Source organism: Penicillium longicatenatum (genome assembly GCF_028827895.1).
Source record: "Penicillium longicatenatum strain IBT 33135 chromosome Unknown contig_6_segment0_segment0, whole genome shotgun sequence".
NCBI lineage: Eukaryota > Fungi > Ascomycota > Eurotiomycetes > Eurotiales > Aspergillaceae > Penicillium > Penicillium longicatenatum.
Genome location: NW_026643123.1, coordinates 3992782 through 4019916, shown reverse-complemented (window position 1 = coordinate 4019916; position 27135 = coordinate 3992782). Strand labels below are relative to the sequence as shown.

Below are 27135 nucleotides of genomic sequence, written 5' to 3'. Positions count from 1 at the left end.
TTTGAAGACCCTGTTCTCAATTAGCGGGAGCTTTACTTTCTGTTCGGGGCAGCTGAAATCTTACTCTTTGTAAAATTCGGGATCGTCGACGTGAACATGGTTTGGTGCAATACGCACAACCGGTCCTTCAAAACTGTTAGCTACCAAGTTTCTTTGAGAGGAAGGTGTTCAAAATACCATATTTGTTATGAAGCTCTGGATAGTATTTTACATAAGTTCCACCACGAATAACATCATGATAGAACTCATACCATCGAGTCAGAGCCGCAATATTAGGGCCCTGAAACTTGCTTAGGGGGTGCAGATAGAGCCTGGATACTATAAAGGCTGCAGTGAATATGACAGCGGTAGCACCAATTATGGTTGGAGTAATAACTGTATAAAGATAAATGGCAGCATTAATCAGATTCATCATGGATGAGAGCCTTGAGACCTGAAGCAGCAAAATCGAGACTTTTCTTTTCCCTGCATTGGCTCCAAAGCGCTTTTCTATTATGTAGATGACTTCACGAAGAAAGAAGCTAGCTCAAAATATCTTGCAATATCCCACCAATCTGGTTTCCCAGATTAGAAAGCCGCTGGATCGCGCCGTTCATATGCAAGTGATTCCCACCAAGTCCGTGTGTACCGCCCAATCGAACTTCATGATACTGTGATTCCTTTTATCGGAATTTCCGTGGAGCAGCAGCGTTTTACAATTGGTAGAGCTCTCGCGTAGATTTTCATTATATATATGAGCACACCATGCAGCCTGCACGTAACCTTGTTAGCGCTTCACTAAGAGAGCCCAGCCCCGCATTGATTATTATGTCTATAAATGGATAAGGTCTTGTGATGCACCATCCAGGTATTAGACAGTCTCAAATGCAGCTGGAATGCAGTTCTCTAATAACTGATATCCTATGTGCTCAAGCCATATTAAAAGATGAATTGAAGGCTACGCTTGAGGTATACAGATATCGCCAAATTAGGCATGTCCACTAGGCAAATGCGGGGTTGCTACCTAAAGTAAGATATTCCGAAGTGAAGTCAACACTTATCACTATGAAGTCTGGGCTTCCTTGGCAGGTATGATGGGAAGATATCTCTCCTGTCAAGCGATAAGGCCTAATGCACGTCGTAAATGACAGCTGAGGGGTCGATTATGTATGGTGTGGTGCAGCAGATAGTGCAGAATTTGAGAGGTATTAGATGCTGCCAAGGTGTTTAAACGTCTGCAGCCCTAAAAGACTGACACCGTGCCCATGTCACCCACAAGGGCAAATCTTTACCGCAACAATTCGGGTGCCCTTTTGTATAAATCATTTGTCGCGGAGAGAGCGGCACATTCTTTGCCGTGTGCTATTGGTAAGGCATCGGAATCAACCAGTGTGTCTGGCATAAAGAAGATGTCACATATCTCTTCTAATTCTATCTGCTGAGTGCTGTATGTTATGATTTCTAAGAAACTTCTAAGGAAGGCTTGAATGTTTTCTCGATATATTTCCTGCCTTCTTCTGCACAAGACGGTCAACATCATTGAAAACCTCCCACAAATCCTGAGTCAAAAAAATTATCGCAACACCAGAGCTCCATGGACAATATCAAAGAGCTTGGAAGATTAGTAACTAAGAGAAACTGAAAAAGATTGCTGTGAATAACTTCCCTGCTTTTATGCTCAGTCACGTGCATACTCTGACCCGTCCCACTAGAGGAAAATTCTAATTGTGGATCATAGTGACACAATTCCCCACTCCATATATCAATTGGCCGGATGGTGTAGTTGGTTATCACGTATCGTTAACACCGATAAGGTCCTGGGATCGAGCCCCAGTCTGGTCATTTCTTTTTGCCCCTTTTCTTTTTGCCACAGTTTGCTTGTGGCACCAAATTTATTTGTGGCACCAAATGATGAAAGTGGTTATACAGAGTGCCATCATATGTAACAGTAATTCCTAGGCCATGATTTTGGCATGGCCTGGAGTCGATAAAACGCGGGTTTTTCCACCTAGCTATTATTTGCCAACAGTGTCTAGCTCCAGTGTCCGTTCGGTTTGCCTAGGTCAAAACATCAATTCGGCCGCGAAAGAGTCTAACTATACCAGAAAGAATAGCGCTGTGTTGGTATTTCGAGTTTCGTCAGTGCCATTGTTCTTCGGCAGCAACTCGCTCGCCCATGTGATGTCCTGGCTAGCCACATTTCAATTTTTCTTTTTTACTACCAAGATACTTGGTCTCCTTTCCAGGTAAATTGAGTGTTGCCCAATCATCTGCCACTGAGCTATATGGCATCGCAAATTTCCATGTATTAGCGCGAGGCTGTATCACGATCACATGCAAGTCCTTCCACAACCCCATCTTCGTCTCACCATTCCACTAGTGCCAGCTACGACAGGTATCCGTCATTAATATAGGTAGGCATGAGGTTTAACTGTCGGATCAAGCTGAGACATAATTGGCTATCCGATAGGACAATCTCTACTTAAGTTTACAGATAGTAACAATAAGCAGAAGAGAGAAGATAAAAAGTAAAGAAGATTTAAGAAAAAGAGTACGAAATCTCCAACGCATTGAATTCTAGTACATCAGCCAGCGTTAAGTAACCGCAATTGCCTGGATATCATTGCGAAGTATCTTAAAGCCATCGCTGTTTGGCGTAAGAGTTTTTCCAGCAAGATGTATACTTGATAGACATTGTAACGAACCCTCAAAACCGACTGCGGTGTGCATGCCTGCTTGATTTGCACAGTGGCCGCCCTTGCCACTAGAGTTCGAGTTATATGTAGGGATCTTTTGGGTCTGGATGGCCCCCTTACAGTGTGGCAGCCAGATCGAGGGTCGGAGCGCAATTGCTATCCGAAGCTGTGGCACCTCGACAGATTCCTCGAAGGCGCCAATCCCGAGCACCGCCAGAAGACCCTTTGAACTCCGAGGCGTAGGATCACTCTGCTGATACATTTGAAGAGATCATCCTATTGTTTTGACACGTCCTGGATAGGATCGACCGTGTACACATAGGCTTGAAAATTTACCATCTGGCTCAGCCATGAAAAACTTCCCACGAAGCGACTGTTTGCCCTGGCCGGGAGATTTCGAAGAAAGGATCATAAACACTACCTATCAAGATATTTTTCTATCAATCTAGATCACTAAGCTTCTAAGCTCCGCTTACCCTCTTAGTGTAGAAATTAATTGTTATTTTCAAGAATTCATATTTATATCGAATGTAGATAGTATACAAATAAAATCTCCTACTTTAACCTCGCTAGCACTTGATCGAAGAGATTTTTTTCTTTTCTTTCACTTAGACCAAGTGAGAGAAACGAAAGCAAAGGGCGGAAATATAATTATAGCTCGTTAATCAATATCAAGAAGTCCCATTAACTATTTGACTTAATACCAGAAAAGAAGGCCTGTCGGTTTTTTTACCAATGAATATTCTTGGACAATTTCCCCTGCTTTAAGGGCCGAAACCAGGAATCAGTCACCTTACGCCCCATTTCAACATCTTGTTGATCTTCATAAGAAATCCCGAGGTCTTTCAGGCAGCATCCGCAAAACATGGTACAATGACCCACACCCGGGCTCCACCCTTCTTTAAGTCCTCGTTTCTGGCAGCATTTACATGATCAACCGCAGCAGCCGCCGCTCCTGGCACATTGATCTGTGAGGGTTGGATGAAGATACCACAGCGGATCCTTTCTCAGTGAAAGATAGGCTCTTTTGACAGGCCCATCCGGCAGGACCTCTTCCGCATTGTAAAGTGCCCGGCGCAATAATACGTGACCTTGAGCAGCGAAGCTTTGGTTTCCGGCAAGGAGGTCAATATCACTCTTTCGGACGTGGCTTTTTTGGGCTCAGCACAAGTTCGTGCTGCGAAAGATATTCCATCGCTTGAACTGCATCTCGCAGCGCGAAATCAAGTTTCCAGTTTCCGAAAAGAGACTTCTCTAAACTTCCTCGGCCCAGAATCCCGTCATGATGCCAGCGGTAATATTTGTCAACCTTCAATATAAACTCCTGAATAGAGTTGAAATGGCCCGATACCACGATCCTGGCTTCACGGCGGTCTAAGAGTCATAGGTACAGCTCGATGGACATGTTAAGCCACGCGGAGAGTGAACTAGTGGAGTACAAAAGGACCAAAATGTAGAAGACCAAGTTAATATTTGGGTAAAAAGTATGTTGAAAACAAGAAATTGTTGAATCGTCCTGGCACTGACTAAATCATGGCTCTAAGACCATCGCCGCGCTAAAAGTAAATAAGATTTGTCCTGTTTAGGGAAAGTCCAAAACGTAAGCTTCATAATTTATTCAATCTACCGGCTAATCGTCATTGTACATTTTTAGCTCAATAGTACGAGCAGCCGTGCTATAAATAGCCTCCGGATGCCCAGGTCAATCAGAATGCTGAATTATGATATAATACCATTTGCACGATATGAGCTACCCCAGTTCGTACTCAAACACATACGACCATAGGGTGTGGAGAACAGGGTTTCCCGTCCGCTCAGCCGTACTAAGCCACATTATATCCGCATGGTTAATTCTCTCCAAAGCCCTGATAGATTAGAGCGGCGATAGGTTTATGCTAGGTGAGTGTGGGTGAGATAGGTGAGAACTTTACAGACTGGGTGATAGAGGTGAGAACAGGGTGAGAATTCTCACATAGGGGGTGATCGGCCTCGCCTAATACACCGATCTTACCTAGGTCTAAGAAGATATATAGGTTAATAGCTTAGGGCCCTTTGATTAGTCTGCTATGAATCCTCTACTACTTTAATTTAGGGGCCCGAGACTAAAATTAATTTTCTTAGTATGAATAATATGAATAACGACGGTGCACTACTCTAAACCTACGGGGCTCTTAGCGGATGCCTAAACCAAGTATAAGTATCGCCCTGCCGCCTCAGCAAAAAGTCATATTCTCTTGTCTCGTCACCACTCCAACATGTCTAACATCCGACCATTCAACTTCAACTCAGATTTTTTGAAGCCAAACGCCAGTAGCGCCAGCAAGATGCCTGGGTCTCAGGAAGCCACAGACGCATGGGTCCATAACACCCATCCACCCCTCTTCTGGGAATTCATCGCCGAGCACCCAATATCCCAGAAGCTGAAAAATATGAAAGCCGCACTGAACGCCGGTGCCGATCCAAATGAGATGGACCACGAGCGTGATCGACGTCGCAGTCTCGGTCGGCCTCTCCATTGCGCCATAGGGGACTGGGGCAACCCTGACTTTATCAAAGAAAACATCCAAGCGATCAAGCTATCGCTCGAACATGGTGCTGATCCCCGTCTGCCTGGCCCAGAGGTCAAGCCTGCACATTTAGGGCTGCAGTCGCCCTTGGAGCATGCAAGGCGACTAGCGATGAGCGAGTGGCCGGGGGTAAAAGAACTGTTGGAATGCGGGTATTATGCAGAAGCTTATCGTGTTATGAAAGAGGCTGCTGATGGTTTGGATCGTAAGTGAATCCTTTGATTTCCATGGGTTGCTTTCCAGTTGCCGATTGATGGTCTTTAAAAGGGCGTGATGCACCGATGAAGGAAGAGGATGGTGTCCAGAAGAAGAAGGAAAGACAGGGAGAAACCGTGATCTATCAACAATAGAGGCGCTAGTCACCTGACTCTGATAAGCAATCTGACAGAAAGCCCTAAGGTTTTCAAACTTTCTTTTTAGTATATGTACAGTCAACTCCCGCTTATAGTACACCCCACCATCCAAGGAAGATTGTGTACAATAAGTGAGAGGTACAATAAGCAAGAGGATGACATAATACCCATAAATCTCATCTTTAGATATGATATCTTCCTCGAATAAAGTCTTAGAATTGATCAAATTATACAACATTATCATTACGAACATTATCAATTAGGTACTTCATTATATAGAGCTTTAGTGGTGGTGCTTGGGTGGCCGGCCTGATATACTTTGGCAGGGGGAGTTGTAGAGCATTCAGGCATTCTGATTGGCTAATAGAGCTGACTAAGCGGATGACAGCAAAAATGGGAGTATACAAAGGTGAGTGTTCTATAAGTGAGAGTTTTGTAGGGGAAAACCCGGAAAAGTGGGTCTATCCAAGCGGATGGTATACTATTACCGGGAGTGTTCTACTATAACCCGCCGTACCATAAGCGGGAGTTGACTGTACATCCACGTCGAGGAGGGCAACGCTTGTTGACAGCACACTCGGAGACGTGCGGGTCAACCTAGCAATACAAGACAACAAGCAAGTGCAAGCTATACAAGGGACCCAGGACAACCGCTCTGCATACTTCACCTTCTCACCCTAGGTCGCGCGATGCTAAAGTGGCACTTATCCACCTCGAGATGCCATTTCATTCTCTGCACTATATAGCTCGTCTCAAAGCATATTCAAGTACATACGACCATAGGGTGTGGAGAACAGGGCTTCCCGTCCGCTCAGCCGTACTTAAGCCACACGCCGGTTAGTTAGTAGTATGGTGGGTGACCACATGCGAATCCTAACTGTTGTATGTTTTTGTTCTTCATGTTTTCTTCTTTTTTTGGTCTGTTAGGGAATTTAGGCTGACAACGATATCGCCTAATCAAATATTGGCATCCACCGATGGTATACCTCCTCCACTTCAGACGAATGCACCGAAGCGAATCGATGGAAATGAAGAATTTCACTCAGCAGCAACTACTGCAGCGTAGTTGATACCAATCTTACCCTTGGGCAGACAATCGACCACAATGTTGTGTTCGCCGAACTGCGGGAGCCGCTGTTTAGGCTCTAGGCTAGGATAGTAAGGAAGGTGTCCGAGGGATAAAAAAAGAGGAGACAGAAACAATCTACAACTTGCGTATGTTCACCTGGCGCTCTTACAATTCCGGAACCAGTAAGCGTAGATGCTGCACCCTGTAGAACATCGCTTCTGTGCCATTTCTCAGGAATCCACTCCTGTACGTTGGACATAGTCTTTCCTGGCCAAAATGCGGTGGTTGATTCCCAATCGCCACCCGTAGCTGGAGGCACTGTAGCCTTTGAAAATCGGGATCCTTAAAAACCAAAATGACACCTTCAGCTCGAGCTATTAAGGGCGTATAGGAGGGATGGAGTTGTATAAAACCTTGGTCCAAATTCGTTATTCACGTTGCCCGCTTCCAAAACCGGTGTAAAAAGAAGCCATGAGGCTTTGGAGCATCACCCGAGATAGGCCCCGGAATAATAAACCCGCTCCAAGAGATCTAGTAAACCGCGCCTCTAGGTCCGAGGCGTTTTTGTTCATATCCTTGTCTTTAAATTTGTGTGCCGATTTGAACTTCACCATAGAGACGGTTTCTGGAGGTTTTGTGATCTGCTGAACGGAAAAATCTCCACTATGTTGTCCTCGTTCATATGGTCTGTCACCTTTTTCGGAATGTCTTGATATCCGAGAAAGTTTGGCCCTGTCATGGATTTCCGTGGCCCTTCATACATCTCACGAAAAATGCGGTCTGGGATCTTGCCCTCGTCGTAGTATTGTGGATGGTGTCTAGAAGAAGAAAGGAAAGATAGGGAGAAACCCTGATCTATTAACAACAGAGGCGCTAGTCACTGAGCTTTTAAACCCCTTCAAAAATCATCTACATATCATTAAAACAAAGACTTCTTAAATTGTATCTAAAGCTTATCTATAGAGGAAGATATGATATTATTTAATAGTACCTTCAGGGGTATGTGCCATAATTATGGTGAGTATTACTAGACGTAAAAATTGATTGACCACTCGAGATTCGAAGTTCTTGGGGCATGATTAAATCCTCCCAAGGAGCTATGCCGCTCCTTGAAGGATTTCGTAGTGTTTCTGTAAGCTATTTTGGTTCCATGCGCTTCTAGCGCTTCACGCCTCTTGAGGAGTAACTCACTGGGTCGAATACTTTTTTTCCACTTGTTCAATAGAATCCCACCAGCCAACTTGCAATTAACGAGTAGCTTAACCAGTACTCAGTCCACTGTATTCCAGAGCCTTTCCAATGTCAGCACTAAAAGTGGAGCCCCTTCCACCAAATCCCAGCTTTATAGCTTGTTCTTATACTCTCGTTTTCGTTTTATCTCTGCTAGTTATAGGAGCTTACGGCGATGGATGATCAAAACGATTAAATTGGGGAGTAACATCGAGGGTACGCTGAAGGTTTGAAACTATAGAGCGTAATTTACTAGATCAGAATCTGTCAGCGATGTAGGCAAGCGTTCAAGCCAGGAAGATAGCGTGACAGCGCAAGACAAGGTGTGACATGGCAAGCGCTAAGCAGCTGTTGCAGGGCATGAGGCGCACAGTGCGACCGTATCGTAAATTATACGTAGCTCTAGAGACATTGCGGTATGACATTGCGTTATCGTGTGCATGTGGTATTACTGAGATGTATTTTATCTTCCGGTTCTCTTATCAAGAGTATCTAGGTATTTTTAACGGCATGACACGTGTTTCGCGCTCTCAGTGCCCTCTATCTGGCTATATTCTCCCGGTGTCTTGGCTCCCATCCATCTTCAACATTTGAGTTCTAGATTGTACGCAATTCAGACATGGATTCTTCAGTTTCGAAGAGTCCTGAGATGTATTCGTCAGATGATTCTTTGGGACCTGCAGTCCGAGGTTGTCGGGGCAACTTCGATTTTACGCTCCGATTTGAACACATTTTCCTCTCAATCGTCCTATCAGCATTGTTCATCGCCATTTCTATTTGCAGAATCAAAAGACTGTCACGAAACTCACGAGTAGTGATGCATCAACTTTAGGTCGTACGTGTGGAGATATGATGCAAGCAATCTGGTAAAACACACAAACTAAACATTTATTATTAACTATAACATGCAAATGTACGGACGGCAGAGATAATCAGTCCCCACCAAGGAACGATCGAAATGATCCAGCGACTAATTGTAATAGCACCCCTGTGAACATATCTTGTGCGAACAAGAGCTACAATACCAGCCGCCCGTCAATGTAGCTCCACCAGTGGCATTACCACCGAAGCTGCAGTTGCACTTGGCAGAGTACCTCGCGTTAGCAATTTTCCACACCGCAGGCTTCGTCGAGTACTACCTACACAAGTCCAGGTACCGTTCAGGTTGTCCGCTGGGGCGTGGGGGTAACATTGCTTTCCGAGGATGTCCATTTGTTCTGGATCTTGGTAGTGGTCAGCAGGTACGGAGTAGGTATAACCTCATTCACCATATAAAGCCAGCAGTTCTGGTACTTACTTAGTGAGCAGTGAGACTTCCTAAATAATTTATTGGGTGGACTATTATGTAGGAATAGGCTTTTCATAGAATTTAAAGGCTGAGCTGCTCGAGCGAAGTTCCCTGGAAGATTCATAGAGCTAAATAGTCAAAAAATTATGGCTCTAAGCTGCGCCTCTCGAAGTTTGCGATCGGCATAAAGGCGAGCCTTGCCCGGAGCCCCGGAAAGCAAATTTGAGGCCGTGACTGCAGCCCATGAACGTATGATTAACCTTGTAATGATTACCTACCAATCTAAGAGATTTGCCGGTTTGGGTGGACAGCGATGCGCTTGGCGTTTGCTGCATGTTCCCTGCTAGCGCTTACCACAAATGCAAGTCGAGACTTGTGGAGTCATAGCGCTGGTCCTTGCTTCACAGCCACAGCTTGGAGGGTCTAAGACTCTCCTAATCCGCCTGGTCTGCCTTGAGGCATACCGCCTGTGCAATTCGAGCCTTGTATTGCGACACTTGGACGGTCTACGGTTATATTATTTGAGCGAACGCCAGGATTCAGAGACCAGTGGTCGTATTATTGGATATCACTATCAGGCTGGCCAAAGTGACGTGGCAGGTGCCTCCAAAACCAAAAACTAAGCCATGGCGCAAGACTCTTCAAAACATGTCATCGTCGTCGGGGATGCTCCCGTACGTTTGTTCCTATACCCGTTCGCCGATTCGACTCGAAAGTCTGATATGCACAATGCATATTCGTTCCAGGTCGGCTCTAATCTTGTGGCCACCCTTTTGGAGGATGGCTTGGAGGGTGCCGAGCCTCGCATCTATATTCACAAGCCTAGTCTCGTGAACCCTCCACAAGACACGATCCATTCTATTGTCAATCTCGAACGCAATGACTTTGGTTCAAGCCCAGATTCTCGCGGGCAGCACCGTACAAGGTTCAAGCCCCGATCCATACAGGAGATCGTTACGGCGAGACGCTGGTACGCGCCATTGCATTTTTCTGCCTTGGCAATTGATCCTTCAGCAGTATCTATTGTCGTCTTCCAAGAAACCAGAACTGAAGTCGCTGCCACTGAAATCGATACTGCCGCTGCCATTTCAACCTTCCAGGGATGCCGCCCTTGCTTCCTCGTTTACCACATGGCAAGGCCCATGTGTAATGGCACTATCTGGGAAACGGTCCGGCGAGGTCCACTGACAGGCCTGACGCCTGGGACCCCAGACCGCGAGCGACTCATTGTGGTAGTGGACGCCAATGATCTGCGCGCCGAGGGGATCAACCTTTCGCGCGGCCTATCCTGGGAGAAAACCTGCGAGGACTTCGTCGAGCAGCTTGGCTCTGTAGGGAAGCTGACGTGCCTGGCAACGTGTGCGCATCTAGTCGTGCTCTTTGGGTGCGCAGGCGTAATCTACCATCAGGGCTCGCGTGTTTCAAAGCCGGTTCTCTTCTTTGACCCATTCTCGTCCGAAGAAGAATTCCTACAGAGAAATCTAGGACGAATACCCGGTCTTTCGGAGACATTTGTAGCTGGCCTTGTAAGCGGATTGATCCAGAGCCCACAGTTGAGTGTCGAGCATGCAATTGAATTTGGCTTGCAGGCTGCGAGAAAGCTTGCAGTGGTTGGGTTAGCTGACCCTGGAAATGAGGTACCTTCATTATCGACGGTCTATCGAGCCAGGGAGGTGATGAGAGACACGAATAAGGAAAAATTGATTCGTTTCGCGATCCCATCTGACGACATTGCCTGTGGCAACTGCGGCGAGAACTGGTCTCTGCTCGATGACATGATTGGTGACCCTGCAGAAGTGGCACGTCAGGTTGTACGGCAAGGGCCTCTTTTACTGGCGAGCCAGGTACCGCTGGCTCAATTCAATGAGCTCGTCCTCTTCGATCGGCACGAAATTGAGTCATGTCGGTCCATCTTCAGTTTCCTACGCGAGTATCTCGCCGCACCAATGAATAGGCCGCTCAGCATTGCGCTCTTCGGCCCCAGAGGGTCCGGCAAGGCCTTTACAGCGATGCAGCTTGCCGAAGCGGCAGCGAGGGGTAAGAAGGCATCGACCCTCCGTTTCGACCTGTCGCAGTTCACAAGCGTCGACGACCTAGTCGCGGCCTTCCACTCCATCCGCGACTGTTCACTCAAAGGCTCTGCGCCCCTTGTCTACCTCAGGGGCTTCGATACCGACTTCGCCGGCTTGCCGCTGGGTTGGCTACCGCATCTCATACATGTCATGTTATCTGGCTCCTTTCCCGACCACGGCGTAAGCAGACCGATTGGCGCCGCTGTGTTCTTCTTCAGCTCAGCCTCGTCCAAAACATATGAAGGCTTTCGCGATGGATCCGCAAAAACTTCTAGATACCCAGATAATCGAGTCCAAGAATTCCTCGCCAGTCTCCACGGCTTCGTCAACATCCTAGGCCCTGATAAAGTCACTCGCACCGCCAGCGGGAGCGAAGACAGACTCTACCCCGTCCGCCGCGCCGTCATCCTCCGATCACTTCTCGAAAAGCGTGAAGTAAACCTTACCTCATCCACTCAAATCAACATCGACGACAGTGTCCTCAACGGCCTCCTTCTAGTCCCCACATACAGGCACGGAATCCTGTCCCTGAAATCCATCATCGCCATGAGCCATCTAAATGGACGTTACCACTTTGACCGTTCCGCTCTGCCCCCTCAAACGCAACTTGACCTACACGTGGACTACAAAATCTTCACCCAATACCTCAACGGCATCCCACTTCCGGACCATCTACGCGAGAGACTTGCGCAGGAAATCCACGCCGTCTATCTGGCCATCCGTTCAAAAACAGCAACGGAGTCAGAAAAAGCCGAGCTGAAGCCCTGGCACGAGACCGACGAGGAATTAAAGGAATCATCCCGTGCGCATGCCGAGATGATCCCCTCCAAACTCCGCGAAATCAGGTGCTTCCTTGCCGAGAAGCAGGAACACCGTAAACCCGTGCGGAGCTTTATGGCAGCGCAGATCGAGCGCCTCGGTGAGATAGAGCATGAAAGGTGGAATACAGAGCGGCTAAAAAACCAGTGGAAACGCGGAGATGAGCGTGACATCGCCAAGCGCAGCAGTCCGTTTTTGGTCCCTTGGTGTGATCTTGAGCAGAAGTGGCGGGATATAGATCGCGCGATTGTGGCGAGTTATCCCAGAATCTTGCCTGAGGAGTATGAAATATACCCTATAGGACCTAAGGAGGCAAGAACAGATTGAAGGAAAACAAGAGGTACATCCATGGATATTCTACATATACTATACTATCTTCCCAGCCCAGATCTTCTTCCGCTTGCGTTCCTCGCACTGAGAGACCACTTTCCAGATGATGACCACGATGAGAGTTAACGCGACCGATAGGGCAAAGTACAGCCCGATCCAATTTGAAACGACAGCAGAGCTGCCACCATCCTCTCGACTCATGTTCCAGTTGAAAAAGCCCATGCTAAAAATAGTCTGTTGCAAGCACTAAGTGTTGGGTTCAAATTTTCAAGGAAAGACAAGATGTACTGCTAGGGATGTGGCAGGGAGAAATACTAGGGTCAAAATTGCAATTATCTTCAGGGAGACGCGGTCACGGTGTTCCATCTATCTCTATTTTAGTCTCTTGCTAAATAATAAGACAGAGCGATACGTACCACAGCGTTGGTTTGGTCGTCAACCTGCAGTTGCCTCGGTTAGAAAGAACCCTAAGGCATCCTCAAGGCTGAAGGGAGCGGTAAACTCACCAGCTTCTGCTGTGACTCAATTCTCGACGCCGTAGTATCAATATCGTGAATGACACTCTTCAGAATCGCCTTCTGGTTTGAGACTCTCACCATCAGTGTCGGCGAGTAAACTCCTTGTGCCCCGATCATCTCATGGTAATTCGAACCTGGACCATGCAAGTATCGTCTTTCGAGCAGCCCAAACGCAATAAGCAGATTACCAGCTAACTCCTGAGCAAAATCCCACCTGCGCTTCAGAAACAAATTCTTTTGCCACGTTCTAAACAGCTCATCCCTCGCCCTCCTTAATTCCTCAAGCTGCACAATTTCTCCAATCACCAACGCCCGATACTGTGCCACCAGCGCGCGCTTGATATCATTCACTTCCGTCATGATTTGCTCTACCTGCCAGCTCAGCAAAACGACAGGGAGGACCATGAGATCAGCCGGGATCGGCGCGGGAGAATCATGTGGAAATGGATCGTGGCAAAGCAGATGCTCCGCAGAGTCGTGCCAGAGACTGCTGGGGCGGACAAAAAGTAAACATTCCCAGTCGATACCGCGGGAGTGGGATTCTTGTGGTCGGTGGTTGAGAGATAAAGCGAAGAACGGATATCCGTCATCCTGCGGGGTTTGAGCGATGAAATTGATGCCTGTTGCGGGATCTTCGAGGATCGCGGAGCCCGCCGTGTCGTTTTTGAGGAAGAAATCGAAACGCTCAGTTATGTAACCGACTGCTTTTGCGGCAGTTGTGATGGTTGTTAGTTGGTAGGAGGTTGTCGTGTTAGGAGTTTCAACTAGGCTAGCTATAATGAGCACTGGATATAGAAATGGAGAGATCAGCGCTCATGAAGGTACTTACAGGATTCTGAACCGGTTGTTTTTGAGTAATTTGCGCTTGTCTCTCTGAGTTCAGGTTCTCAGTCAGCGTCAGCTATCATAGCTTTCTACGTCTTTACAGCCCTACCGGAGAGGGATCGCTCAAAAAACTAATTGCTCCCTTCTCGGACTGTTTTGTCCACGGAATGGGCTGTTGGATTCGCCATCCTGTTCTCTAGAGATTGTTTAATCCTATTCTTAGTACCAATAATCTCCATAACAATAGGGTACGTTACTCACCTCGATAATCGCGACACTGGTTTCATATGTCTTGAACTCAACGGCAGTTGCAAGGTCGTCGGAAATGGCCACCGACAAAGCAGGGGGCTCCATGGAAATCATCAGAAAATAACGTAGCATATGAAGGTCATCTGGACTTACCATGGAGGGTTCAGCCGCTCAGGGAGGCGGGGGCGCCAGGTTTCTACTAGTACATACGCAAGAATAGTGGTAATTCAAATACTCCGTACATTAACGCATCTTGTACCCTCTCCTACTAGTCTACATTTATAATTAGTAGGAATTGATCAAATTTGGAGTATGAAGTAAATACCTAGGTAGTTCAATACCAAGCACCGGATTATTCTATGAGCACCCCCTCCCCTCTGGCAGTAGCTTAGTTCGATGGTAAAGATGGGTCACTCAACGTATTCCAGGCATCAGTCTCACCACGCCCGAGTCATGGCATAAGCGCTAGCCTCGCTCACAGTCATTATTTAAATCCGAGCCGCATAGTGGCGTCCAGGGCCATTATGGCTGTTCCTGATTGAACTTCGCGAGTACCAGAGCCTTGCGGAGGCGTCAAACGCACCCGGGCAAACGGCTGCAAGTATCTGCTTTATGGCAATTTCGGCTCGGCTAGCACTTCTCTTGGCTAGGTTAAACCCAGCCTGGTAGCGCAGCGCCTTTTTATCAATATCAGGCAAAAAGCCAGCTAACTATGCGATTAGTTCAAATAGACAGAAATAACATCGCACTCTCCAGCGATTTATCATCATCGTCCTTTTCCAGGACTGCACTAGGCTGTTACATTTGATCTAACAATCACCCAAAATCGACTCAATCAAAATGCCTCCTACCTCCTTCTATGGTATCCTTGTCGCCCTAATAACTCCCTTCACTCCTAACCAATCCTGCATCGACGCCTCCGCCCTGCATTCTCACATCGACACTCTCATCACTGCCGGCATCCACGGCCTCGTTCCCGCTGGTAGTACAGGCGAATTCACCACTCTCTCTCGCCCCGAACGTAAAGAGCTCCTAGATCTTTGTATCAAATTTGCCGCAGGCCGGGTCCCTGTTATCGCGGGAATAGGAAGCACATCAACCGATGAAGCGGTTGAGCTGGCAGCGCATGCAGGACAGGCCGGCGCAGCAGCGCTAATGGCTGTTCCACCGTTCTATGACCCTTTGAACTATACGCAGCTAAGGGAATTTTTGGCTGCGATTTATGAGGCCTCGGGCTCCTCTTCTTCGTCCAGGCTGCCGATTATCTATTACCACATCCCCTCCGCCAGCGGGGTAACGCTATCCCCGAGTCAAATCGCCAGTTTGTCTGATGTTGGCGTAAAGTATGTCAAGGATACTTCTGGCAACGCACCTGCATACACGGAATTGATATTCGGGCTTTCGGACAAGATCACTACATTTAACGGTTGGGATACGCTTATGTTCTACGGACTTGCTGCGGGGGCTCCGGGGGCCGTGTGGGGTGCTGCCAATTTCATCCCTGAGCTGGCGGTTGAGCTTTGGGAGGCCATGGCTGTGGAGAAAAACCTGGACAAGGGCAGAAAATTGTGGTCGAAAATATGGCCGATTTGTAAATTCCTGGAAACTCATAATTATGCGGCGGCGGTTAAGACAGGGGTTGAGTTGAGGGGCCTGAGGACCGGGGGACTGAGAAGGCCGTTTGCATTGCTTGAGGGAGGCCTGATAGACGAGTTGGCTGCATTGATGGAAAATGCCGGGGTGAGTGTTGTCAGACAAGCCTAGTACTTAGCCGTCCACGGATGTCGAAGGGGGCACGCTCTAGGCTAGTCCAGTACGATCGGCCAATGGTCGACTAGGAAGCGCCCAGTTACCCCAATCAAGAGATAGGATAGGATAGCAGAGGAATGTGTATTGGGGAGACCCCTTTGAGAAGTGTGTAGATAGATGCTCTTTGAGGCCTACTGTGATTGAACTGGATTTGAGCGTACAATCTAGGATACCACCAGTCCACAGTAGTCTTTGGCCCTCGTAGCATCCAGGAAGTCACGAAATGCCTTTAATCCACCATAATAGAACTTGACTGAAGGCCTTGCCCCGGGGATATTCTTTCCTGTGATCCAAGAGTCGACCCTATCAAACAATGTTTTAGAAGCAGCTAGCTGATCACAGACGTCCACCCACTCGGCTTCGGCTTCTTCCGTACACTCAACGATGCAACTGTCGCCTTTCAGCCCATGCAGATCCCTGAGCATCCCCGTCAGAAAGTCCACTTGTGCCTCGATCAGCGTCGGCGCATTGCTAAAGGGGCCCTGTGGGCCAGTAATCATGAAGAGATTCGGGAAAGATGAGAGGAACATGCTGGCGTATGTTCTGATTCCATGTTCCTTCCAATGATCGCTTAGTAATATACCGCCTCGCCCGCGGAACCCCCCCCTTGACGGTCGTATAGCTGCCGTCGGCGCTCTTGAAGCCCGTAGCGAGCACTAATATATCGAGCTCATGTAGCTTCCCGTCGCTTGTCCTGACACCGTTTCGCTCGATCGCCACAATAGGTGTTTTCAAAATGTCAACGGCAAAGACGTTACTCTGGTTGAATTTCTCGTAAAACCCCCGATCGCAGGGTGGGCGACGTGCGAACAGCTCACTTGGGGTGAGGACGTCAGCCTTGGAAGGGTCCTTGACGATAGATTCAATCTTTGCGCGCAGGAACTTGCATGCCTCCTCATTTGCCACGGCGTTTGAGCAGAGGTCTCCAAACCCACCGTACATGAAGCGAAAGCCGTTGCCCTGGCGCCAGAGTCTCTCGAAGACCTGCTCACGTTCTTCGGGAGTTAGACTCATGGCCTCCGTTGTCGGCTCTTCAAATCCAAATGCCGTTACCGAGTTCAGCTGCGCGTTCCAAATGTCGTCGTAGCCAGAGTTGATCTGAGAGCGCCGAGCCGCCGTGACGGGCTGTAGCCGCAGGGGCACACTGAATTGCGCATGGCGGATGAAGCAGTGCAATTCTGCAACTTTGGGTGCAATTGCGTCGCTGATCTGAATGCCGCTTGATCCGCAGCCGATAACTCCCACGCATCTACCGCTGACATCAACACTGTGATCCCACGCTGCAGTGTGCATAACGGGGCCCTGGAAGTCCTCCAAGCCCGGGAAGCTGGGAATGTTCATGGTGCTCTGGATCCCGACGGCAGTAAACAGGTATTTTGCAATGAAATCACCGCAAGTTGTATGAATATGCCATTTGCGTTTCGACTCATCCCATGTCGCGGACAGCAGCTCCGTCTTGAACTTGAACTTGTCGCGCAGACTGTATTTGTCGACGATATGGTTAAGATAGGTAACGATCTCGTCTCGGGTCAAGTAGTTGTTTGGCCATGGGTAGGTCTGCAGGTCCTCCTTATCCCACGAGTAGCGGTATAGAAAACTCTCCGTGTCGCTCATCGCCCCTGGGTAGTTATTCCAGTACCATACACCGCCGACACCTTCAGCTCTTTCTATAGCTTTGACATTAAGACCTAGTTTCTGCAGAGAGTAGAGCTGGTAAATACCGCCGAAGCCGGCACCGACCACAAGAGCGTCAACAGACTCAATGACGACTGGAGGCATGATAAGTGAACAGATACAAAGAGTAAGGAAGTTAACAGATGTTGACAACTCAAATACCCCACCCTTTCAGCCTCTAATCTAGTTCCCCATGGCGATGATGTGAGAACGCTCATTGGGGAAGACGACAATCCACGCAGTGGGGACTTGGATGTTTGCCTCCATGAGAAGTTTATACGAATACCTCCACAACCTTCTCTTGGCGTGAGGGGATAGATACCTATCTGGGCGCCTACAGGATCCTTCAATCTCTGATTTGACGGTTGACTCTTCGCGTGCAGGTGGCAGCCTTTTGTCCGCCCACTCATTTCCTTTTCATTTTTGCTTTTTATGCAGATAAGAATCAACAATTCAGCCGGCCCCCTGGCCAAAGTTCATTAATTTATGAGTGAGTTATCCTGTCGGCGCGGGGTAACGGTGGATTTCTCGATCGCCGCACTAACATCACGATTGACTTTTAGGGCTATCCGAACTCCATTTGCAGCTTCTCTAAATATCAAAAGTGAAGCGTCAGCCATATACTGAGCTCCCCCATGCCGAATAACCCTCACTCTTGATACCATGGAGCCATACCGATACGAAAGTCTGTCATCGAGCGATCACATTCGAGTTGCTACTATCCACCCAGGACGATTCAGCGACGACATAGTCATCGACCTAGATCATGTCACCCTGAAATCCGCCCCTAAATATGAAACCGTTTCTTACAAATGGGAGCGGTCACAGAGTCTGCGCCCAATCTACGTTGGTCACGACAAATTCTCAAATATCTTTATTCGCGAAAACCTCGTCACCGCGCTGGCATATCTCCGGTATCCCCATAAGCCCCGAGTTATGTGGGTAGACGTCCTCTGCATTGACCAGTCCAACAGCATTGAAAAGGGCCAACAGGTAGCTCTCATGGGCAAAATCTACCGGCACTCCACACGCATCGTTGCCTGGTTAGGCCCAGAGAAAGACGATAGCACACGCGCACTCAACACAATGAGCTGGATCGGCGTTCAGATTGAGGCTAACTACTCTCACTGGATTGTCGAACCGTCAGCAAACTGCATCGATCCTAGTTTCCGCGATATGGACGCTGATATTCCCCTCCGTCCAGAAGATACGAAGGCAATTTTCCATTTGCTTAGCAGGAAATGGTTTGAAAGACTTTGGATCAGACAGGAGATTCTTACGTCAGAGCCGCGTAGTGTCATCCAATGTGGCTATTACCGCGTTGCTTGGCCGCTCTTTCGGCGTGCCTTACTCTGTCTCTATATGAAGCGGCGGCCTTGGTCGGCATACGAAGAAAAGCTATATGATCGATTGATCTCGCTCCGTGGCCTAATCGGACAACCGCCAACTGTTGATCTCGGCTTTATACGGACAGTCTTTGGTCAGTCTGGCTGCGCCGATCCGCGCGATCGAGTTTACGCCGTTCTAGAATTTCTTTCAGAAGCCGATAAGGCTGTTGTCGGTGCGCCGGACTACACAAAAGAAGTTGTGATTATTTTCCGAGACATTTTGCAGCGATGGGTGACGCGCTTTGATTCTCTCAATCTCCTCACCCAAAGCGAACCCGGTGCTGATGAAACCCTTTCGTCACCCTTCGGCCCAAGCTGGATCCCAGACTGGTCCAAAAAGGAAGTCATCTTTGGGCGCAACTACTGGCGTGGCTATGCGTCGTCGCAGTTTGCACCAATTGCCTCGTTTTCCTCGGACAGTCGCGTTTTAACAACCTCGGGAATCAAAGCACTAGAAATCCGTCATCTCCAGGCTATACCCACCATGAGGGGTCGAGATGTCAAGATAGTCGAGGATGCACTTTGTCAGCTGCTTTCTCGCGTTGACAAACTTGATGGTACCTACATAACGGGCGTGAGCATGCTTGAGGCATACACCCGGACTTTCCTCGCCAATGCGCTAGCGGAGAACGCAGAGCCCTGGCGAGGGGAAGAACCAACTCTTCAAGAAGCAATGGGCATTGTGTCTCGGTTAACCCAGGCCAATGACAATGCTAAGTCTCACCAGCCACGAGCTATAGGTCCCTCGGACGCATTCTTCAAAATATCGCGTGCAATGATCGGAGGCAGACAGCTGATGTTTGACACTGATGGCTATATTGGCATCGTTCCCCGTTTGGCGCGAGAAGGGGATTTCATCTGCATCCTTTTAGGCTGCCACTCCCCGGTCGTCCTACGGCCAGCAGCCGACTATATGAAAAGCAATGAAGGCAGTATGTTCCATATAGTTGGCGAGTGTTACGTACTCGGCCTTACGGAGGGAGAAAGCCTGCTTGGTCCACTGCCAGCGAACATCCGAAGGAAGTTTGGCACGAATGCGGACTGGGGAGTATACTCATATTTCGAGAACATGGATACGGGGCACGAGTCCCTCGAGGATCCCCGGCTCCCTTCATCCCTTCCTCTGGCTGAATTGGCCGATTTACGTGATAGGTTGCGGGTTAATCCTAACTCTAAGTTCCGGCTAACTCCCCAAGACCGGGATATATTGTTTCCTCGAATGTGCACTTTCAACCTGGTTTAGGTTTATATTATTCAAGAGCGGTTCCAAGGTTCTTCTATTTGGCATCTCTAAAATTGGCTAAGCTTTCTCTTTTGACTACTATTTCTCAAGTTATTCTATACGCTGGTGACCCTCCAATTTCGAGATACATTGCAAAACCCCACGATATCGTCGAGGATTCATTTGATCCAATATCTGTTCATTTCCTTATTTTTTTTTAAACTGTAAACTGAAAATAATGAAGAAGACCCTGTTCATAAGTATATAAGGGATGTCCCCAGGAAAAGTGGGAGTGACCTTAGCCATCCCCTTTTTTTAGAGTTTCTACTTGTTCTTTCCGCGTACATGTAGTAATTATCCTGGTAAATGCTGAGGTCAAATTGCAGAGCTCAATGCCTAAGGCCAACATATGCGGCCCCAATGAAAGCTTGGTATTTTGGGGGTCTTGAACATCTCCATTTCTGTAACATCCCCGAGTTAGAGCTTTGATGGGCAGAATGTTCTCTTTTTTTTTTTTTTTTTTTTTTTTTTTTTAGAAAAACTTCTTAAATTATAAACCATGTACTGAGTGCCTTTGCCCGGTCAGAAGTCATCTAAACCAGGGGCATATTTGTTGAAAGATGAATTTCTGTGCAGTCTGCTGAATAATGGTTGTGAACGGATAGTTACCTGCAGCGTCTCCAACGTTGCCCCTTCTTCTTCTCCAACACACATTCTGCAATTTCGAGGGACTGGAATCAAACATGAGCTCTCCATCAACTGGAATATTGGACAGCATACCAGGCAATCGAAAGCCACGAACTTGCCCCATTGAGAGAAGCGGCGGAGATGTCTGTCTGAAAATGGGTTTGGGGATAGAATAGGTTTGAGAAGGGCAAGTCTCGAGGTTAAGTAACGTTCCTCTCAATGACATCGTTGAATAGATCTATGGAGGTGTTTGGAGTACCTACTGGAGTACCTACTCCAAACACCAACAACAGTAGGACGAGCACTATATCGGATCGATTTAAGCATTTGTGGAGGTTCATCGAGAAAAATACTCAAATAATCACTGGGAATGAGCATCCTCCCATCCGTATACCTCAGGGATTATGATTGAGGGTGGAAAAGCGGGGGCTTTTCGTATGAGAATAATAGCGGCGACTTCATATTGAACGCGCACTGAGATTGGCGTCAGGGTCTGGCAGACGCAGGATAACCTTTTTCGAATCTGGAGGCAGGATCTGAGTTCCAAACTTCGGTGACCAAGCATCCTTTGAGGATAGTTTGTCAAACAAACTCGATAGACAAAGTTATGTTTTCCACCCCACAGCCTTGATACGCATCCCCTTAGGTGAACGCCAGGGAATTTTATACAAGAAGATGGAGGATGTTTTCAAACCTGGCGCGGGTAATTGTGCATTAGGATTGCCTTCGCCCAACCCTTCCTGTTTATTTCGGATTTAACCATCTTCGGAGTCATTTGTTACCAATGGAACATTGATATGTACAAATAGCAATAGCCTCTGAAATTCCAGAGTGATATACTCCTCTGGTGAGAGAGCCAAAGTACTTGATATCGTGAGCCTATCGAGATTAAGCTATCAGAGTGGAAGATAAGAGTTGGACTAGAAATTATGGAGCCGTGGCATTGATCCTGCAATCTTGTAAGTGTTCCTAGATCTACACTCTTGTTCGCGGATTGATATTGCATTGTGATTCAAGCAATTCATCTCAGGCAAATTGGCTTCATTCATGCAATCTCCACCGTGCCGGGGTGTAGCCGCTATTCCCGTCGGTACACCGGCCCAGCAGACTACGCAACGCACAGACGTCTCAGTGAGATAAGACTTTCTTAAAGCTGGAGTACGCAGCCTTGAAGACCTTGAATGCAGTTGAACCTTTGATTGCTACATTTGATCTATTTCAATGTGGGAGATCTCGTCCCTGAAGGCAATAACCTTGGAAACCGATGTTGTCGATATTTAGCCCTTGAAAGTGGAAGTCGTTCTCTATGATATGCCATGACGCATCTAGATATTTGACTTGACAGAAACCGAGAACTCCAATCAAAGACAAACTAGGCGATGAAAATACGGGCAGTGTGAAGAAAGAGGAGATTTAGACATACCGGAAAATGCCACCACAGCAGCGGGTCATACCAAAACATGAGTCACGTCTCTGGAGCAAATGTTTCCTCCGGACGTGTTGAGGTAAATGAATATGACGCTTTCTCGTGACTAGAAATACCTTCTATATGTCTTCATTCTTTACCCCTTCTGAGACCTTGTGTGTACTCCACCCCCTGTCCAGCTGATATTCCAATGTAATATTCCGGCTCGATACCACCTTGATAGTCTTTGGTCGCGTCCTCTCACAAGGGGTTGGGCTGACAGTCTCACTCTACTTCATCAGGTCCAATCCTTCAGATGTATCCTTGGTTTCTTCAGTAATCTAGGAAGTGATAAGTCAGCGTCAAGTCGTATTTTAAGTTTTTGGCTGGCATGTCTAGCTAGTATTTGGACTGATAGTTTCTTTTGGGGGGTTCTCGTATTGGTCTACCTTGATCCTTGTTCTCGTAAGCCGAGCAGCAGATATCTTTTCCCTCCTTCGAGGTGATCGACTCCTAGTGCTACACACTCTCTAACTTACTTAAGATGCAAAATGATAAATATAACATATGGAAATTCATACTACCACAACCCAATCTTGACTCTATATAATTATGATTACAGCTTTGGGCATAGCCAAGGGTCTGGTTGCCCATAATGAGTTTTCACCCGCTCAACCAGAGAAGTGAGGGGCGTTGAGGAACAGACCCATCAGGCAACCACCGAGGGTACCAGCAATAGGAATAGTCATGATCCAAGCAAGCAGCAAGAGACCAACACGCTGGAAGTTGACAGCCTTGAGGGAACCATTGCACAGACCAACACCGACAGTAGCGCCAGTGATGCACATCGAGGTCGAGACGGGGAGGGAGTACTGGGAGAAGACAAGGACAGTAATAGCAGCTCCCAACTCCATGGAAGAACCACGGCTGGGGGAGTGGTAGGTGATTTTGTTACCCATGACTGAAGAAAAAGTTAGTATAGATCAAGGCCAAGGGGGAAGGAGAGGTGCTTACCCTTCATGATGTTGTAACCGTAGGTAACCAGACCAGTGGAGATACACAGAGCCAGAACAGCAAGCTGCCAGACAGGAACGACAGACTTGGAAGCGGCGGGATCACCAGTGGACCAGGCAGAGTAGATAGCAGCCCAAGGACCAACGGAGTTACCGATATCGTTAGCGCCGTGAGCGAAGGAGGCAGTGCAAGCAGTAAGAACCTGAACGAAGGAGTAGGTGTGCTCGACCTCGTTAGGGTACTTCTCAGCAGCAGCGTAGACACGCTTCATACGCTCGCCCTCGGGGGTACCAGCAATACCGCTCTGGGCAGTGTGGATATCATAGTGAGCACCGTAAAGAAGACCGCAGACGATGGTGGGAGGAATGCGCTTGAGGAGGATCCAAATGTTGCGCAGCTCGTAGAGCTCACCAGGTCCCATGGGGTTATCACGGAGGAAACGCATAGCCCAGCCGAGAGGACCACGGCTCTGCAGGAGCTTGTTACGGTGGCGAGCCTCGGAGGCAGCCATGACCTCCTTGTAGCTGGGCTGGTGAGCCTCAGCGTCAACGATGTTCTTCTCACGGTCCTCAGCGGGAACGGTAGAGGTCTGAGCATCCTTATCAATGGAACCGACTTCGTGAGTGGAGTCGTCATCGTACTCGTCCTGGACAACGGCGTAGTTGGGAACCTTGGCCTCCTCGGCATCGGTGGGAGTAGGACGATTCAGGAGGAGAGGACCCATGATAACCATCCACCACTTGACAGAGTGATCCTTCTTGATAACCTTGGCGTGCACATAGGGAACGAAGAACAAGGCCGAAAGGAGACAGACAGCACTGCCAGTACCAAGAGTCACGGCGAGAATGTAAGAGATAGGCTTCTTGCTCAGGCCAAGGTTAGGAGAGCCCTTGTAGACAATGGAGAGAGTACAGATGGTGGCAGCGACAAGGAACCAGAGGGGTGCACTGTAGACAGCCCATGGGACCGGGTTGCGACGCATGTGCACAATGACCTTGATCAGCATGAAGATGATAGCACCGAAGCAGCCCGAGATAACAGGGGCCATTCCCAGACCGGCGAAGATAGCTCCAAGACCCTTGCCGTCGTTCCATCCCCATTGGACCTGGGAGGCGCCGACAGTTGCGACACCGACACCAGCCACAGCCGAGATCAGGGAGTAGGTTGAGGAGACGTGAGCGGAGTGGCGGGTACACCACATGACCCAAGAAGAGGCGGCGGCCAGGGCACAGGTGAAAGCCATCATCTGGACACCGGCGTTGTTCTGGAAGGCTGCGATGGGGATGATACCGTTCTTGATCGTATCTGCGGTTCGGGATCCGACAGTGACCGCACCTAGGAACTCGAAGATGGTACCGAGGACCATTGCCTGTCGGTAGGAGATGGATCTCGAGGAGACACTGGTTGCCCACGAGTTGGCCACATCGTCTTGCAGGGGTTAGTATTGTCTGGGGAGCGATAGGACCATCATGGGTGCTTACTAGCGCCGTTATTGTAGGCATCCAACATGGCAAACAGCGTGCCGATGGCGAAGATATAGTCATATTGATGAAGATACATCTTGGCTTGAGAGGGCAACAAGGGCCGGATTGAATTTTCAACGGTTGACTGGTACGAATGAAAAGAAGCAGGGTGCGTCCAGAGGTCTTATATGTACAGAGATAGAATGAATCGATCAAATACGACGTTACGCCCCATCGCTTGCCACCAAGAACTCATGCTCAAAATAAACGACCTCTCATGATCAAAAGGTCGCCCCCAATCACCCATTCCATCGATATCAGACACACGTGGGCTTGCGACTCGCAGTACGAGCTGCAGTTCTCGTTTCCAGTTCGACTTGGCAGGCATCTAGTCGAAGTCAGACCGTGGTGGCTGTTTCTCGGCGTTGGCCGCCTCTTGGTAGGCGTAAGGAAATCACGCAATAAGATTGCAGCCAAGCTGAAGGGCGAGCATTTCCCATAGGCGATGGTTAAAAAGCAACATTGGCGACCTTGGCGGGGCCTTGGCGATGCTATATATCCTCGGTTTTTATACTTCGTCCCGCCTTGGGTGGGTCTTGGCATGTTCGGGGGCGCTGGGACCAAGCCTCCCTATCAGAGAGTGGATGGACCCCACGTGGGAACATCAAAGGCCATCGTGGAGCCGCGACTGCGATTCTAGAAAAAGACGAGAGACTGCGCATGTCCTCCGCCGTTCTTGGCGGATTAGGTAAAACTCCGATTCAGTATCCTGTCGTGCATGAGAACCACCTCGGCCCAAGATACACAGTATTCCACAATTCCACCGCAAACTATACATCCATGCAGTAGATCTCCAAGGTATAAGCTTCCAAATATCAGGTTAAACAAGCAGCTCCTGCAGATCAACCTGCCAAATCCAATGTGCAATGCCCATGGCGCCCATGCTCATTAGTAGAGCCATAAGGACGTTCACGCCATTGTTATCCAGCCAATCATGTCCACTCTCCACACGTCGGCTCTCATGACTATCTTCCTGGCCAGACTGCGTACCCACAGACGTACCCGTCACACGTGTTCCTCGTAAGGAAGCCGTGTTCGCGACGCTTTCCATTTCCTTCAGCTGGGAGCTGCCAGTCGACTCTCCAGACGGAACCACCGAAAGGCCGCCCGCTTGCATCGAACCAGGGTGAACCAGGACCTTTCTACCGCCATCCCCTTCTACAACCTTGCCACTTCGCTTGTCCACCACGCTGGCCTGTAGCAGTCCGCCGAGCACGCTGTCCAGCACACTTCCCAGTAGACCCCAGCAGGACATCGCAACGACCCACAGTGCACGATCTTGTAGCGACCGTTCGGAACAGAAAGGTAGGGAGATGGCGGATGTCAGGGCGACGGTGAAAGAACCCAAGAGACCGGCCCCCAATCCGGTGGCGGTCACGCCGCCGTTGGTGCCTGGCGGCACTTCACGCAAGGTGAGCGAGGTTATCAGACGAGGTTTGGATTTGGAGAGGATGCCCAGCTCAGAAGAGAAGGTGTCAGCAGCGACCGCAGCGTAGTTTCTGTTTCTGTGTTAGCTGGGGATACTAAACGCAATTCAGTGGGGGTCACGCACGCGACAACCCCGACCATCAAAATATCTGCTGCATTGTTTCCAAGAGAAAAACAGGAATCGGTAGAGGGATTCTTCGAGAGAACGTATGCATGTGCGATACTGAGGACAGTAGCGACGACCGAGTTGGCCAGCACTTGAATATGGTTTCGTGCGCCTTCGCCGCCATCGGTACCGGTCGCGGAGAGCGTCAGGCGAGCTTTGATGTCGTGTTTAACCTGGCGAGGAGAAGGTATATCTTGTCAGCTTTCAAACTCGAGACTGGTACATGTTTCTGTCTTCCTTTGTAGCATACCTTAGTCGCCTTGGTGCCCCCGAAATAAAACACCGCGAGTAATGCAAACGGTGTGTACCATGGGTGCAAAGCGTGAGCACTGGCCGACAAGCCCGCGACGACAAGGCCAAGTGGAGTCAATGATTTTCTCGACCAGGCTCGGTAGACGAGAGCCCCAACGACGGGAATACCGTAAATAGCCTTCATGGTGGTGTGGGTTGGAGATGGGAAACTCGGGATTTTGTTTGGGAGATCTGGATCGCGGGAGCTTAAGTGGGGCTTGACAATGACAGAACAATAGTATGTGGGGATGACCCTAGGTCTTAGATCATCAAACTAGAAGATTTCATCTTATCACAAAATAATAAATCGACATTGATTCTTATCAAAACAACTGGGGTATTTCATATCTGCCAGGTCCAAAATGGAGAGGCTGCGTTCCGGTACGCCCGGGGTATGTCCAACGCTTCACGAATAACAATAATGTACACAAACCAGATGACAAGAACTGGCCTCGTTCCTTTTCCCAGTCCTATACTCCATCTCCAGTAAATCCAGCTGCAAATAGTGCATGTGACCAATTAATTAGATTCAA

General features: G+C 48.6%; 9 protein-coding genes across 9 annotated transcripts; 4 read left to right on the top strand and 5 right to left on the bottom strand.

Annotated features, from left to right (window-relative positions):
- Positions 1-4930: 4930 nt before the first annotated feature.
- N7484_009696 (uncharacterized protein) lies at positions 4931-5455 on the top strand (the record flags this gene model as incomplete). The annotated part of the gene is made up of 1 exon (XM_057120083.1): positions 4931-5455. One exon carries the CDS (start codon positions 4931-4933, stop codon positions 5453-5455), a length of 525 nt encoding a protein of 174 aa, XP_056969638.1.
- A 1178-nt stretch (positions 5456-6633) lies between these two features.
- Positions 6634-6923, bottom strand: N7484_009695 (ankyrin repeat protein; the record flags this gene model as incomplete). Its single annotated transcript, XM_057120082.1, has 2 exons — positions 6634-6729; positions 6834-6923. The coding sequence occupies 2 exons, from the start codon at positions 6921-6923 to the stop codon at positions 6634-6636; spliced, it is 186 nt and encodes a 61-aa protein (XP_056969637.1).
- Positions 6924-9808: 2885 nt separating this feature from the next.
- N7484_009694 (uncharacterized protein) lies at positions 9809-12400 on the top strand (the record flags this gene model as incomplete). Its single annotated transcript, XM_057120081.1, has 1 exon — positions 9809-12400. One exon carries the CDS (start codon positions 9809-9811, stop codon positions 12398-12400), a length of 2592 nt encoding a protein of 863 aa, XP_056969636.1.
- Positions 12401-12439: 39 nt separating this feature from the next.
- On the bottom strand, positions 12440-14109 carry N7484_009693 (uncharacterized protein; the record flags this gene model as incomplete). Its single annotated transcript, XM_057120080.1, has 6 exons — positions 12440-12637; positions 12820-12843; positions 12910-13690; positions 13751-13794; positions 13856-13942; positions 14008-14109. 6 exons carry the CDS (start codon positions 14107-14109, stop codon positions 12440-12442), a joined length of 1236 nt encoding a protein of 411 aa, XP_056969635.1.
- Positions 14110-14835: 726 nt separating this feature from the next.
- On the top strand, positions 14836-15759 carry N7484_009692 (dihydrodipicolinate synthase family protein; the record flags this gene model as incomplete). The annotated part of the gene is made up of 1 exon (XM_057120079.1): positions 14836-15759. The coding sequence occupies one exon, from the start codon at positions 14836-14838 to the stop codon at positions 15757-15759; it is 924 nt and encodes a 307-aa protein (XP_056969634.1).
- Positions 15760-15968: 209 nt separating this feature from the next.
- Positions 15969-17583, bottom strand: N7484_009691 (flavin-containing monooxygenase; the record flags this gene model as incomplete). The annotated part of the gene is made up of 2 exons (XM_057120078.1): positions 15969-16347; positions 16388-17583. The coding sequence occupies 2 exons, from the start codon at positions 17581-17583 to the stop codon at positions 15969-15971; spliced, it is 1575 nt and encodes a 524-aa protein (XP_056969633.1).
- Positions 17584-18141: 558 nt separating this feature from the next.
- N7484_009690 (HET domain-containing protein) lies at positions 18142-20109 on the top strand (the record flags this gene model as incomplete). Its single annotated transcript, XM_057120077.1, has 1 exon — positions 18142-20109. One exon carries the CDS (start codon positions 18142-18144, stop codon positions 20107-20109), a length of 1968 nt encoding a protein of 655 aa, XP_056969632.1.
- A 2742-nt stretch (positions 20110-22851) lies between these two features.
- N7484_009689 (inorganic phosphate transporter) lies at positions 22852-24754 on the bottom strand (the record flags this gene model as incomplete). The annotated part of the gene is made up of 3 exons (XM_057120076.1): positions 22852-23141; positions 23195-24622; positions 24676-24754. 3 exons carry the CDS (start codon positions 24752-24754, stop codon positions 22852-22854), a joined length of 1797 nt encoding a protein of 598 aa, XP_056969631.1.
- Positions 24755-25537: 783 nt separating this feature from the next.
- N7484_009688 (DUF92 domain-containing protein) lies at positions 25538-26747 on the bottom strand (the record flags this gene model as incomplete). The annotated part of the gene is made up of 3 exons (XM_057120075.1): positions 25538-26216; positions 26270-26484; positions 26562-26747. The coding sequence occupies 3 exons, from the start codon at positions 26745-26747 to the stop codon at positions 25538-25540; spliced, it is 1080 nt and encodes a 359-aa protein (XP_056969630.1).
- Positions 26748-27135: the final 388 nt, after the last annotated feature.